The sequence below is a fragment of the Macrobrachium nipponense genome, chromosome 11, assembly GCF_015104395.2.
Source record: "Macrobrachium nipponense isolate FS-2020 chromosome 11, ASM1510439v2, whole genome shotgun sequence".
NCBI classification, from domain to species: domain Eukaryota; kingdom Metazoa; phylum Arthropoda; class Malacostraca; order Decapoda; family Palaemonidae; genus Macrobrachium; species Macrobrachium nipponense.
In genome coordinates, this window is record NC_061087.1 from 3499926 (window position 1) to 3516155 (window position 16230).

Sequence of the window (16230 nt, forward strand, 5' to 3'; positions counted from 1 at the left end):
GCATTATTACCCTATTACGTTTCTCCTTGGATTTTAATACATTTTCATCTATTTTTTTTCTTGTTTAATAGGCAACTTCTCTTCTGCACATAATTTCCTTTACCTCTACTTACTTATTCCTAATGAACACCATATTCTTTGGAGCTTGAATTTCAAGCAAATGGCCCCTGTGGGATTGCTCCATATGACCAGGTTTCATCTTTCGAATAATAATTTTTTTTATAAATAAAGATCAGATAATCTTTTAACCATGCTTTATTAATTTACAAAAGCTATATCTCCAAATTATGTAAAAATTACCAGAATGTAAATGACTTAAAATCACAATGATGCTTAACACATTGGTGGCAATACTAGTAAAAAAAGATGGAGAGGAACACATCGCAAAGATAGGCTGGAACTTTAAGTATTATAGACTTGAGCAATAACAGCTAAGCTGTGGAGAGTGAGATGATGGTCGGTTGTGAAAGGTTAGAGGGATGGACTAAGGAAAAAGATGAACAAGTGAAGCTAAGTAAGAAGCTGAGCAGGAAAGAACAGCAAGGAGTATATATGTTATGGGAAAGGAGAGGAGTTTATCAGAGACCTAGACATTTCCCAGCCCCAGTAATGAACGAGATTGAGCAGCAGTGTGAGGAGCTAGAGTGAGTGGGAGTGATAGAGACAAGGGAGAGGGCGTGGAATAGCCCTATAGTACCCATAGAGAAACAAGACAAATAATTGAGAATGTGTATAGATTATAAGAAAGTAAAGAGGTGACAAAAAACAACAGATTCCCCATTTGTAGTGTCAAGAGTGTGTGTGTATAGAGTATGCATGAAATGAAGGTATTTCCTAAGATAGATCTGGTAAGGAGGTATTACTAGATGCCGGTTGCTAAAGATTCCTGGCCAATAATTGCCTTTTCTCTATGTCTAAAAATCACTATCAGTTCAGAAATCTTAGTTTTGGGTTAGCAAATGTGCCTCCTGCTTTTCAAAGAGCTATGAATGTGCAGTTGAGTGTTTCCCTGTGAAAATGTGATGGTCTTCTTGGATGATATTTACGCAAACTTGGGTGGGGGCTGTCCCAAAAGCACGCTCCAGTCTTCTCAGAACCCGAGGCTTCTACAAGAGAAGAAGACTATGCAGGGGATCACCTCTCGCCTTGCCCAAATGACAGGCCACTATCCAGAGACTCCTGGCTCACGCTCTTGAAGATTCAGGAAATGGATGAGGTAGCACCTGCAGTCAGGTTAGTAGACCAAGAACCCTTGCCAACCTCGGTAGACAGGCTACCAGGACCAGTACCACTACACTGGGGGTCTGGAGGACCCTGAGTAGAAATTGCACCTGTGCACTTGGCAATGGAAGCAGTGGTACTCAGAGTACTGCTAGCAAGAGACTGGGGATGGTACCAATAGCCTAGGTAGGCAGCTTACCAGGCCCGGAACTGGTACACCAGGGGTTTGAAGAACCCTGGGTTGTGGTTTGCAACTGTGAACTTTGCACTGGGAGCAGCAGTACTACTAGCAAAATTTCAGGCCAGCTACCAATAGCCCAGGAAGGCAGGTTACCTGGACCAGTACTGGTACACCAGGATTCTGGAGAACCACAGGTAGCAATTGCACCTGTGTGCTAGGCAACGGGAGCTGTGATACTCACATTAGCAAAAAGAGAGCTAGCCGCTGGAAGCACTACAAGACTTCCCATGGAAAGATGAGGCAACCTTCCTCTTCCTCGGCTTGCTAGCCTTGGAAGAAGAGATGGAGGCAATAGCACTTGACAACTATGATGACTTTTTTTCTCCTCTCCTTAGGTTTCTTGCTGAGCACATCCTTCAATAAGAGTGTACAGAAGAGGATGTCACCCAGAGATGATATATGTGGCAGCACCCAGGAACATATCACCAATGCTGCATGAGGGGTTACAAAGGAAGTAGGAGTAGTCCTACAGCTAGTGGATACCATGACTGGTAAAGCCGTCACAGTCACAGTCAAAGCAGATACTGGAAGGCCTTTCATAACCTACAAGTGATCAATAAGCTCTGAGACACACTACTACCCAGAGGCCTAGAGAGGGTCATAAATCCCTAAATCCCTCGGCCTCCACAACACATCAAACAGAAATAAGGCTAGGTTAATTGATTACACTCATGTCATGGTATGATACACATAAAGAGTAAGATCAACCTCAATAAATGAGAGAAACCAAATATACCGCCTGTCCTTCCCTAAGGTATTCTCTCTAAAAAGAGCTCAAGTCATTGCAGGGTTTGTAGATACGTAGCATATATAAAAACAAACAATAATCACTCAAAAAACAACAATAAAAAGTAAATGTAAGTCGGACAAAGAAGCACAGAGATGTCTTCACATGACAGTGGCTGAAAAGTATCCGTGTGACGGTGAGGATTTGTAGTCTTATGGAACAAAAGCTATGTATTTTACAAAAAGCTTTAAGATACTTACAGCTCTTATTCTTTGGGATGCATTTTCTCTGTATTTAGCACTGACTTTGTCATCGAGAACTGTGATTACTTTGAGAGTCTTGGTTCCATTGGTTAAATCTTCAGCTTTTGGCACTATGTGACCTAAGCCCATCCTCTGAAAATACCTGGAAAAACCAATATACCTGAGAAGGACTGAAAGCCCTGCGGAGAACATGATATTAATCATTACACAAAATAATTAAAATTTCCAAGACAACAAAGAAACATAGCAAATAGAAAAAATAAATTTGGACTGGCTTTTTCTAGGAGTAGTATACCACTGAAAAACAAAATTATTTTCTGTTATATGTATAACTTTATAATAAATGCAGATACCAAGATATTTCACTAATATGATCCAGAAATTGTAACTTTTTGTTAATTTAGTTGTCTGCAAAACTTATTAAAAAAGTATTTTCCAATCTGTATTAAGCCTAATAGACTATCATCTGCCTTCCCTACAAATTCAGGACATTGGAATATGTTATACATACTTAGTATTGATTATATAAAGATATTATCCATATAAATAGATATAATAATTTCTATCAGAAAAATCAAAATTTTTAACAGTAAATTGTATTTTTCCAAACTATACAAACCTGAGGTCCTTTACATTAGGAATTGCTTACGGCAAAGCTGGAACAGGGACATTAAAACTTGAATAAGGTGGTTAGGCAGTATCTACCGTCTGATATGCAGGGAGACACACCTGCCTGGAATGTAAACATTCCACTTTACCTTTCAGCTCAAGTTTCAGATTGAGGGGTGGTATGAGGTGGGCCTAAAATGTAAAGGGCCTCAGGTTTGTTTAGTTGGGAAAAATACAGGTAATGTACAGGCAGCCCCTGGTTAATAGTGGCATCGGTTAATGGCTATATGGTTATACAGCGCTTGTCCAGCGACGCTGTTAACTGGATTTTGTGTGCTGTTAGGCAGGTTTTTAGTAGTATTGTTATTGCTGATTTTCGGTTAGCTGCAATTTTCAGTCAGCAGCATCGGCCAGGAACAGAACCCCCACTGTTAACTGGGGACTGCCTGTAGTTGTAAAAATAGTGATTTGTTCCTAAACAATAAACAAAACCTCAGTCCTTTACATAAGTAAGACTCACTGGTTGACTAAGTTCTGTACACCTGGGCTGCTACGCCTCGTCGAAAATGACTTGCCTCTGACAAACTGATCTAAGTATAAGAACTGCGAGATCAAGAGTCAGACTTCTGGACTTTCAAATGAGTAAGGAATCATAACTCAAATGAAAAAATGCTAGGAAGGATATAGAATCGGAGGCAATAAGGAAAGATCCGAGAAGGTTTGCCTTATTGCCAGTCTCTCCCTCCCCTTACAAGAGGAAGGAGTATGATTGCTTCTATGATTCTAACAGGCAAAATTGAAAGGGAGCTCGTTGTGTAGACTTACTGCATCAGATGCCAGTCCAGCAAGTGTAGGTTCGAGTCCTATCCTCAGCCCAAAGGAAGAGAAGTAAAATAATGAGGAAGAAGGAGGAAGGGAGTCCAGTCATTCTCGAATCCTTCTCACCTCTAGAACCACACACCTTAGGTGTGATGCAACCTGTCCTCTTAAAGGAACCAGGTAAGAAAACACAAGAAGCAGCCCCACAGGTCTAAGGAAAAAGGGTTCCAAGGACTTGTGGGCAAAGACCCGAAGGTAGAAAGACCACGTCTATCTTCCAGTCTAACATATTCTTCGGAATGAGAGGAATAGACTAAACCTTTGACTTTGTGAGCTCTTGGGAGTATAGTACTACTGGTGTCGACATCGCTAGTTGCAGATAAATCCTTCAGAGCGTCTCACGAAGCCGAAGGGAAGAATGTCCTTGGACACTTCTCTCTTTTGGACAAGCTAGTACTAGAGAAGTCACCAATATCCAGTTTTGGAATGTCAAGCTTTTTTGGAAAGCACCTCAGCACCCTACAGAATGAAGTAATGATTGATCTGGATCAACAATTACAAAGTCCAAGGCATAGGGAATCATGAAGGATTCGAACCTGGCAACAGGAGCCAAATAATTCAGAATTCATCCGAGACAGAGTCGAGATATCAATAGTAGTACCCACCTTTTGAAGGGTGATATTAACCCTTAAACGCCGATTGGATGTATTAAAAGTCGATGAAAATTGTCTGTTGGGTGCCGAATTGACTTATGAAACGTCAACTCAAAAAATATCTTTTAAAAATTCGTGGAAAAATAGGCCTACTTGGCAAAAACTTTTGTATCACGCACCTTGAGGGATGCTAGGAGTTCACTGATCAAGCTGTTGTTTTGTTTACAATCGTTACCCAGGGGCGCAAGCACAAATTTCTTTCTTCTCACACTAAAAAGCATCAGCGACACATCTCGGAAATTATTTCGTCACTTTGACATAATTTTTGCACAATTTTATATTAGCCGTTACATAGAGTTTTATATACGAAAATGTGCGCAATTTAATGGTCAAAAATGCAATTGTAAGCTAAAACTCTTATATTCTAGTAATATTCAATCATATACCTTCCTTTTACAACAAATTGGAAGTCTCTAGCACAATATTTCGATTTATGGTGAATTTTTGAAAAAACATTTTCCTTATGTCCGCATGGTAACTCTTCCAAAAAAATCTGAAATTTTTTTGGCCGATTGTCGTAATGTTTGCACCGTTTTATATTACCCGTTACATAAGGTTTTATATATGAAAATGTGTGCAATTTCATGTAGAATACAACAAAACACAACCCACGGTTGTAGCTTTTATCAGTTTTGAAATATTTTCATATAAATAACGATAAGTGCCAAAATACCAACCTTTGGTCAAATTTGACTCAACCGAAATGGTTGAAAAACAAAATTGTAAGCTAAAACTCTTACATTCTAGTAATATTCAATCATTTACCTTTATTCTGCAACAAATTGGAAGTCTCTAGCACAATATTTCAATTTATGGTGAATTTTTGAAAAAAACTTTGTCCTTACGTCCGCGTGGTAACTCTTCCGAAAAAATCTGAAATTTTTTCGTCTGATTGTCGTAATGTTTGCACCTTTTTATATTAGCTGTTACATAAAGTTTTATATATGAAAATGTATGCAATTTCATGTAGAATACAACAATTAACAACCCATGGTTGTAGCTTTTATCAGTGTTGAAATATTTTCATATAAATAACGAGAAGTGCCAAAATTTCAACCTTCTGTCAACTTTGACTCAACCGAAATGGTCAAAAACTGCAATTGTAACCTAAAACTCTTACATTCTAGTAATATTCAATCATTTACCTTTATTTTGCAACAAACTGGAAGTCTCTAGCACAATATTTCGATTCATGGTAAATTTTTGAAAAAAACTTTTTCCTACGTCCGCGTGGTAACTGCCGAAAAAATCAAAAAATTTTTCGTCCGATTGTCGTAATGTTTGCACCATTTTATATTAGCCGTTACATAAAGTTTTATATATGAAAATGTGCGCAATTTCATGTAGAATACAACATAAACAACCCATGGTTGTAGCTTTTATCAGTTTTGAAATATTTTCATATAATTAACAATAAATATAAAAAATTCGACCTTCGGTCAACTTTAACTCTACCGAAATGGTCGAAAACTGCAATTGTAAGCAACAACATTTATGGTCTAGTAATATTCAATCAATTACCTTCATTTTGCAACAAACGGGAAGTCTCTAGGACAATATTTCGATTTATGGTGAATTTTGTAAACAACTTTTTTTTTTTTTACCTCCGCGCATTATGAATTCATGCATCATAATGTGATAATATTTTCTCTGTGTCGCTTTGATCATTTTACAATTTGTTATATACCAACATCATTGCAATTTAGTGTACAATACAACAAAAAAATAATTAACTCATTAGCTTTAACCATTTTGCTCACAGCGCGATTTGTACAAAATTATATATGAAAAAATATTTTTCCGCTGTCATATATTCCAATATTTATATATGATAATGATACTTTTTTTTCATTTCTGACAGTTGCATACTAAACTTCAGGCAATGACAAAAAAAGGAGCCAAAAATAAACTTAATTTTGACAATCAAGCATGCTGTGATTTTTTGAAAAAAACTTTTTTCAGCTTCGGCGCTCACTCGCCAACACCACCGGCATACGGGAGACACTTTCGGAAATACTGGCTCGGCGTTTAAGGGTTAAGAAAGGTCTATGCAAATCGTCTATCCTCTTCCCCAATCCTGGAGTAAGATGAGATGTGGTCTAGAGAGACAAAATCTCTGTCTGATGATATTCTCAAGGGCCCAAATGAGAGTCAAATGCCATCTAGACACCTGGTTTCTCTGTGATGACAAGACAGAAAGAAGTTTCTCATCAGTAGTTGAATCCAGAATGAGGAGAAACAATACTAATTCCTGTGAAAGACTAAGCCGAGTGTGGACCTACATCTTGAATCAGAGAGAAACAACTCTCAGGATTCTGACCAGAGAAAAAGTCCCATCAATGACACCAACCAGTGAAGATGGCTCCACTTCCTGGAATTACAGAGGGCTGAAAGAAGTATCCAATTATTTCTGTTGCTACTCAGCTAGAAAGCCTATGTTTGCCAGGAGAGTTGAATAGTCTTTCAGCCCTGAAGAAACTGGGACTGTGCTGCCTGAGAACTGACAACAAAGGTTGTTTCAGGAAGGAACTCCTCTGGTACCTTGGAAGCCGGGCTGGCAGGTCAGGCAACAGGCTAAGACTTCCGTTTCTATTTTCAATTCAGGGAGAACAAAGTTTGTTGAACACCTTATGAACAGAAAAAATACACAAAAGACAAAACCATCCATCGAGTTGTCTCAGTCATTGCAGTGGCCTATGGTCATGTGCGATGGAGCAGAAGACCTATAGACTTCTGTTGTACTAGGGGGTAAAATGAGAGATGTTAGGGATTCTTCTAAAACATATCTTTCTGATAATTCTCGCAATGATGTGCAGAGCACGAGACAAGAAGCCTAAGCAAGAGTCAAATGCCACTCAAAGACCTGGGGTCTCTGCAATGGCAAGAAAGAGGTTTCCCATTAGTAGTTAAACCTCGATTGAGGATAAACAATACTAAGACGAACAATCTCTCCGTGAGGAAAGTAGCGCTCTGCACATCACTTGAATCCAGAGGCTGAGTTGCCAGCCAATACATTTCACTCGGAAACATGTCTGGCTGAGAGAGCTATCGAATGCAGTAAAATTACACTCGAGTACCTGCATGTCAACCAAAATAGGAGAGAAATGAAACCGTCTTTAGTGATAAATGCCAATATGTACTGTGGTGTTGTTCCTCAACACCACTGGGTGTCTCAACATCAAATCCTGAAAATCTCAGGAAGCCTGAAAGGTTGCCTTGAGTTTCAGGATGTTAATGAGAAGGTACTTATTATTTTGATCACACACTTTAAGACAACCTTCCAAAGTTTTGCGCCTATTACTCAGTCGGTACATCTGGTTACAGATGCTTGTGCCAGCAGCCTAATTCCTTCCTCATCATTCGAAAGATGAAAAAATTAAGGTTTTTAGTAGACCCCCTTCAGTCTTTAATGAGGGCGGCGAAGGAGAAGTTATCCCAAAGGGAGGCTTCTATGGCAACAACAGGACACTGAAGATGACTAGCTCTTAGCCGAACTGGCTGTCCCCGAAGTGGAAGTTTATTGGAAGATGACCGAGGCCTGGAAGGGAGCAGATACTTCCTAAATGATATTTGCTTACCAGGCATCGATATGTTACTGCTGAGTCCAGAGACTCGACAAGCAACCCTTCATTGAGGCACCAGCAAAAGACAAACACCTTTTATGAGCTTTATCTTTCCCTTTGCTCTCTTCCCAGAAGAGAAACGAGAAGAATAAGTGTTTCCATGATTGTCCTTCGAAGCCTGAGACTTCTCAAGGTTGATTAGCACTATATAGGTCCAGTCCTACGCTCTCGCTCCTGGCGAGTTAAAATGTCAGGTATGCTCTCGCTCTGGTCTTGGTGCCATTATTTCCTCTCCATCAACACCAATGGCTATGGAGGATGTGTGACTTTTCTCAAGCTGATTTGGCAATAACTGCCACTGCAATTGATGATGATGAAGAAAGTAAGCAAAGTAAAATAAAGATTGTGGGTTCATCCTATGTTGCAAAATAGAAAAAGTGAAGGAGAATTTCATACTCATACATCCTCGTCTTATTGATGCTGAGAGTAAAAGAAAAACTTTTTTAATCATTTTCCTACTTTTTTGCATCATCCCATTGTGATGTGTTCTTTTGATTATCCATGTTTCATGAGAAGCCTTGAACTCTGGGGTTGCCGTTTATGTCCCTTCTCCTCCGTCGTCTTCGGCCTGGGCAATCAGATCACCGAAAATAGCGCTGGCATTGTGGGAGATTGCCGTCTCCGTTATTGTATCGCCAGCGATTTCTTTGTCTTTAATCCATACAAGAAGCAGCCTCTCCATCTCATCATGCACGTGGCTCCTCTTGTTGACAAAATAGTCACGCCCTTGGAAGGTGTAGCTGCTTTGATGGCTTCCTTCTGCTTAAGGATGGTGCCTATTGTCGACGGATTTCGGCCATATTCCTTAGTGATCACACTCAAATGCATGCCAGCTTCATACTTTTTAATTATCTCCATCTTAGTCTCCATAGAAAGCATTCTCTTCTTTCTGTGAACTTCAGCAACATTCTTGGAACCCATGGCTAATTAAGTTAGTTAAGTTCAAACACAACATGATAAAGTATAAAAGTATACAAAGAAAGCGAAATCACTAACACGAATTTACGTTAACAAATGATATCTATGTGAATGAACGAATTCCGCGTGTACAATAACGCTGATGTGATGAAATGGTTGAAGGACGCCTTTACGTAGAGGGATGATTGGACAGATGCTGACTAATAGGATAGCAGGAACTTACGGCGGTGACTAGCATCAGGAACCAATGGGAGAGCGGGAGGGTGGTGGCGAGTCTACTCAGTTGGCGGCGCGTGAGTTTTAAAATTGTTCTCAGCGGTCCGGGCAAATCTCAGACTTTACAGTACACCCTTTCGTAATCTGAATAATTTTCGTATACAGAAGCAAAAAAAATCTTCATCTTTGCTTTCATAACTTGGATTTTTCGTAAGTAGGGACTCGTATGTCGAGGTTCCACTGTACACACACACACACACACACACACATATATATATATATATACTATATATATACGTATATATATATATATATATGTATTATTAATAAATTACAGTGGAACCTTGGTTTTCGTACACAGGGTAAAGTATCACATGGCCTCCCGGCGACCACATGTACATTAGCGCAACCTTTCCCAAAAGTTAACTTTAGCAGATCCAGTAACTTAAGTTGGACAGCAGTCAAGAGCTAAAGTCTGTGGAAGTTTAGTTTATGCTTCCTGAAATTTTTAATGTGTTTCGTAAGTTAAGTGTACGTACTACGTAACAAATTTTCTGCCGTTTGTCCCCCTCGAGGCTCTGTCGCCACGTTTGGAGATAGCCTCACTCGAAAGGTAAGGTTCCACATTTTACTACATATGTATGTATGCAAGTACAGTATTTCTTGTATACCATGTACACTAATACACTTTATTTACAGGTACATATTAGTAGTATGTATTAAGTTAGGTATTGAATGGTACAAATTGTTGTAGTATTTCACTGTTTATTGGGTCAATTTACCTTTATTATAAAATTTACTGGGGTGTTTTTGTAGGACTTGGAACGGATTAGGCATTTTACATGTAAAATGCGGTTCAAGATACGAAAAGCTCATGTTACGAAGGCCGCCTCGGAACAGATTAATTTCATATGTTGAGGTACCACTGTATATATGTAACATTTATTGATTTTACTCAAGATTGTAGTTGTAATCAGCACAATAAAACAACATTTTGTTGCCTATATTAGTGAAAGTATGAAACTTCTTATTCCCAGGGTCATGATTTGAACTGAAATTCATTTTTACCTTGCAATCGGTTGTTTTATCCTTACTGCCATCACAACTGAAACTCCACAGTGCTTATTTGATTGTAATTATACACATTTTGGTCTTAATTCACTCCAAATAGCAGCACTTCACCTACATTGCAGTTCCTGGTTTCTAAGCGCTCACTCCACAAACACAGTTGTGGGCACACTACACTGTTTATGAGGTGCAAAGCTTTATTCCCTTAATTATTTACTTTACTCATTATTCAGTTTAACTTTACTTTATGTTACTTCAAAATGTTTATTTTAATTCAAATCTATTATCCCTTTTTGGCAACCAAATTAACCCTGAAAAATTACAGACATTTCTAAATTAGATACAATCCAATATTTCAAGCCTTGTCGTACATCTGGCTGCTGAAATCCATCGCCAAGCAGGTTTATGACAAAAAAAAATTTTTTTTTGCTAGCACTTTCCATTGATTTAAGTCTATATTACTATTTTGACTTTTTTATTTTTAATAACTGTATGCCAGAAATAAATGTACCTTTAATGCTTGCATGCTAGGAATGCCAAATTTCATTGTTGCCAATTTAGTGGAGCTTCACACATACGTCAATGCATTTACAAACTGTTTCCATGAACTCTAGTTGTCATAGTAATGCAATAATGATAAAATTGCTCTAATATGTACATTTACTACAAATAGATACGAATGCTAATTTCGCTTATTTCCCCAGTTTGTCATAGTAATGCAATAATGATAAAATTGCTCTAATATGTACATTTACTACAAATAGATACGTATGCTAATTCCACTTATTTCCCCAGTTTTGTGTAAGTCTTATACCAAGTTTGGAGGGAAAACACATACCAATTGACAACACTGATAAACAATAAGAGGGCACGAACAACACCATAGGTAATGTTCACAGCAAAACTGTTGATATTTGAGTCAGGAATCTAGTTACTTTTTCAACGAATATTTTCAAATTCATTATCATGAATATGTAAAAAATTTATGCAATTCATGACCTTATACTGATGTTTAACCATTTATTGAAATAATTATCTAGTGCACGCTTCTTCTTCTTTCTACCGAAAAATCATGAGTTTCCTTGGATCCCAGACGGATGGTGTCATTGTTTACAATTGTTGTAAAGAAAGTCCCCCAGCATCTATGGGTGGGTATAAAATGGTGTGCGGATTTAGCACATGGAATGGAAAGTTTGACACGTGACTCCGCCAACATCAAGATGGCGTCAATCTTCTACCCATTTTTGGTGTTCAAGTAAAAATTTCGAGAGCAACATGGAGGTATGTTTGCACTGCGCACGGCTAGACTTTCATTAACCTGTTTAATCTTACAAACTGGATATTGGTACAGCAGCCATATACCTGATTGCAATAGATATTGGTACGGCTGTGAATTACCCATGCGCGTACTCTTGTTTACGCCTCAGGCATATCAGTGACAGCAAGAAAATGATGACCTACAACATGAACCATATAATAATACATCAGATTTCACTGAAAAACAGATGTTTTCAGGTTCTAACAAGCTGAAAAAGGCAATAGACGTCTACGAAGAGTAAAACTTCCAGAAATTGTATAACTGTTGGTCATGAATGATTGAATCGGCCCTGAAAAGAGCTCTGAAGAGGAGATTCAAAGAAGATTTGAAGCTTATCTAGTAAGGTAGTGCAGCCGTCAGTAGTGTGTCCAATATGGGAAACACGCTGTTAATATAGACCTAATTTGGATGATTACTTACGACTGATTAGGCCATTTAGCAGAGGATCGACTTTGTAATTTTCCTTACTACCATGAATACAGCAGAGGATGATTTCTGTGTACTTTAAGTCTTTGAATCTCCTCTTCGGAGCTCTTTTCAGGGCCAATTAAATTGTTCGTGACCTACGGATATGCAATTTCTGGAAGTTTGACTCTTCGTAGACATCTACTGCTTTTTTCAGCTCGTTGAAACCTGAAAACATCTGTTTTTCAGCAAAATCTGATGTATTATTACACGGTTCAGATGAGATTCAAAGATGATATGATGTACACAGACAGATTAGTTTAGTTTTATTTTTGTATACAGTCGACCACCCGTATTCACGTTCTCAGATTCGCGGATTTCTCTCGGGAACATGTCCCTGCATTATTCGCAGAAAATTCGCGCATTCGTGGTATTTTTCTATGAGAAATAAACACAAATTCCTGGGTTTTTTTTATCAATTTCATCATAAATTGCACTTTTTGTGATAAAACTATTAAAAAACCAAGTATCAAATTTTTAGTGGTTTTTCTTGAGTTTTAACTAACAAAATAGACTTTTTAGCATTTTTATAGGGGTTCCAAACATTCGCAGATTCTAACTATTCACGGGGGGTTCTGGTACGCATCCCCCGCGAATACGGGGGGATGACTGTATATATATAGTCAAAATCTAAGTATGATTAAGTATTATTGTGATTTTTTATATTTTCATTTACTGTCAAAATGTTTTGGTGCTTTGGTGATGACAATATGGTGCTTCACTTTAACATTTTGAATTGAACATGTTCAGCGAAACAATTCAGTTCGACTATTATTACTACTGTCACTGATCTTCTAGTGCCGTACCTATATCTCTTAGCAACAGTGCACGGAAACTGCTGCATGATTAGCAAACTACCGTACCTACAGCAAGTCAATAGCGCAATACGGCACCACTGACAGAATCTGACGTACCCCCACTACACAATGTTATTTGTGCGGCAGGAAGTCTGAAATTGACGCATGCGCAATTCACTGCCGTGTCAATATCTATCGCAATCAGGGATATGGCTGCCGTACCAATATCCTGTGCCTTAATCTTAAAATATAACCTTAATTTCTAACTCTGGAGAAAATACTTAGTACTTTGAAAGAAGAGTAGAGGTCTCGAGCTGTTGCTCTCACCGCCGATGACTCGTGACAGGTACCCATCCCAGGTGTCAGGACCTGTTAAAGTACTTTTTCGGAGGGTGGATACACACACGGCCAAACCTGGATCAGCTAGTCCACTCGGTTGATTCCCCTAGGCATCAGAAGTTAAAAAGCCTAACCTAACCCTGGAGGCCATGCCCTTACCTGGCCCGGCTCCATACGTAAAGTCATGGCACCTCCGTCTGTATATTGCCCTGTGCGTGTGTGTATGTGATTAAGATAAATAAAGTATGTTTGTGTCTGACTAGCTAGGCTAAGTAAAAAAAAAAAAAATCTTGTTTAGCCTCATCGCCGCATTGTGCTAGCAAGTTCACTTGGGATCGTCCAGGTTAAACATAGTAGTAGCTACTAAATAGGTACCTACTAGGTAGTAGTCTCAGACGTTACGATTCAAGACTGATCAAATCTGTTAACTTAAGTCCCTTTTACGCCATGCAAACAAATTTATGTTGGCCAGTCTTGGAAAACTAGGTAGTAGAAATTGTTTAGTTTACCTTGTGGTGCGCCATCGCCCCTTCTTGGAGTTATAGTCTAAATCGCTGCTGTTGTATTCCGGATCGTACACATTCAGTAACCTGTTGTAAACCTTCAAAATGCAATCGTCACTCCATTCTTTAGTGTTCTTCTTCAGCCCAGTGAATAAATATTTAGTCTCCAAAATTTTCAACACCTCCTCCTCGAGATGAGCCATTGCACCGTTCACTCGATCACTCACTCAGCTGGGTTAAGTTGTTTTGATTTTCGTTTCAAACCAGGGTGTCCCGAGATCGGCGCCTCGCCATTGGTCGAAACGTCTGGAGCTGGGATGTGATTGGCTCCAATGTACTGGAGTATTTAAATAGCTGTGAGAGAGGGAGATTTAAATCACTCAGACCATGCACATTACTTTGGTGGACCTCAAATCATTATTTTTTTTATTCTTATTATTTCAGTCATGACCATTCTGCCAAGGACTGAACTGATCTTCATGTCGACATCGTTTAGCGTTTTTCAGTTGACATATCAGTTGCGAGAGTTAAGAATGGCGAGATGTAACAAAGACATGTATGTTGGCTGTGACCGAAATGTCTTTGGATGTTTACTTTTAGTATGCTGATAAAGTTTACTGGGCAGGCGAAACAGCGAGAAGGGCTTGAAAGTAACTGTTGCAGAATGTTGCGTTATATCGTGCAATACAGAATACTAAATGCTCCACTTTCACTTCCAGTATGTTTATCACATACGCATTAATTGTCAGTCATTTTCGTATTGAATGTATTCAACAAATGGGAATACTTAAAAAGATTGTGAATAAATTTTATTTCTCATAACGACGAAGACGTTGGTTTTTAGGTGACATTATTATTATTATTATTATTATTATTATTATTATTATTATTATTATTATTATTATTATTATTATTATTATTATTATTAATTCAGAAAATGAAACCTATTCATTAGAACAAGCCCCGCTAATTTCCAAAGAATATGGAGTTCATCAGGAAGAAGTAAGAGAAGGTAAGGGGGAAATACATACAGAAGAGTAGCTACAGCTGAGTCAATATTAACTTATATTTCTCTTGGCGACTGGATGGTTATAGTCAGTGTCATACTACCTTCAAATTTAAAAGGCACTGGCTCGAATCCTGGCCAGGAAAGGAAGACTTAATGGTCATATACAATTTCCTTTTCGGTATAAGTTATTCCCAAGATAAAGTTTAATTCGATATTAATGGGTTATACATTGCTTACACATTTTGGGTCTTGTTCATAGAAACAATTATTTTTCTCACCAATACACTTGCTGATGAACCAATCAATCTTACTTCCACCACCGAAAAGAAACATATTGTTATCCCATCAATGGCATCTCTCCAAAATTTAACTAACCTCTTCATTACCCTTATTAGTAGTCACTGCCACAAGTATTCTTCACCTGGCGGGCAACCCCTTCCACTCTTGCTTCATTCATGTCTGCCGGAGTTTCATATTTACATAAAATTATGAAATGCTATGTATATCAATATGTATATTTTTCTGTGACATCATTATACTTAATAACATCGATCCCGGACCAACTTTCTCACTCCTTGCCCAAGACAGTCTACAGGTTCAATCAGGCGTCTTATCCCTCTCAACATTTATTCATATTTCCTTTTTCTTAAAACTGAGTTCCGTTCTCGTTGCATTATACTTGTACTGAAACTTGACAGGCCAATTTTTATTCTTAAAAATTAAGAGGAAAAAAATTTTTGTGTTAGATATTTATAAGTAATATTATTGAATTTTATGTAAGTGTTTGAGGTATGGAAGTGATACTTTGAATGTAACCAGATGCTCGTATAATGACGTACTAATTATGTGAACCCACGTTTGCACGAAACATTACAATAACAACGTTCGGGTAATAACTCCTATCTCCTTTTGAATTGTTTACATTATTGGCAAATTAATTGACGATGTTCTGAGCCAGCAACCTTTGCTTGTTAGGCAGTCATGACAGGAGGTTCACACTAATCCTTCTTCTTTTAAAGCCTTGCCACATCCTCAAGTCAAGGGCCCGTGGTGGCATTAGCGAGTTTAATGTTAACCAATAAAATCATCATTAGTCTAGTACATGAATCTGCCACAAGAAAGTCGCTATGATCAGCTGTATATTGGTGGGAAATGTAATTTGACAAATGAAGTTCTATTGTTTTAGGTTCCGTATATGCTTATAAAAATGTAGAAATTACTTATTATATATTTATTATTTTCCTCATAATTTTATAAATTAAACCTATTCTTTGTTTTTTAAAAAATTCTTTTTTATGATACCCTTAAATTTTCTTTAAAGTTTAAACACCCAGTAGTCCTGACCAGTACGAACACAGCGACGGTTTGAGGTAAATTGAAG

The 16230-nt window shown here is 38.1% G+C and overlaps 1 protein-coding gene across 1 annotated transcript in view; it reads right to left on the reverse strand.

Moving 5' to 3' along the window:
- Positions 1-14091, reverse strand: part of LOC135217306 (uncharacterized) — a 43978-nt gene extending 29887 nt beyond the window's left edge. The window contains exons 1-2 of the mRNA XM_064253117.1: positions 13847-14091; positions 2450-2594 (exon numbers count right to left, since the gene is read on the reverse strand). Coding sequence (XP_064109187.1) covers positions 2450-2594; positions 13847-14043 — 342 coding nt within the window. The 5' untranslated portion in view covers positions 14044-14091. The remainder of the gene's footprint in view (positions 1-2449; positions 2595-13846) is intronic.
- Positions 14092-16230: the final 2139 nt, after the last annotated feature.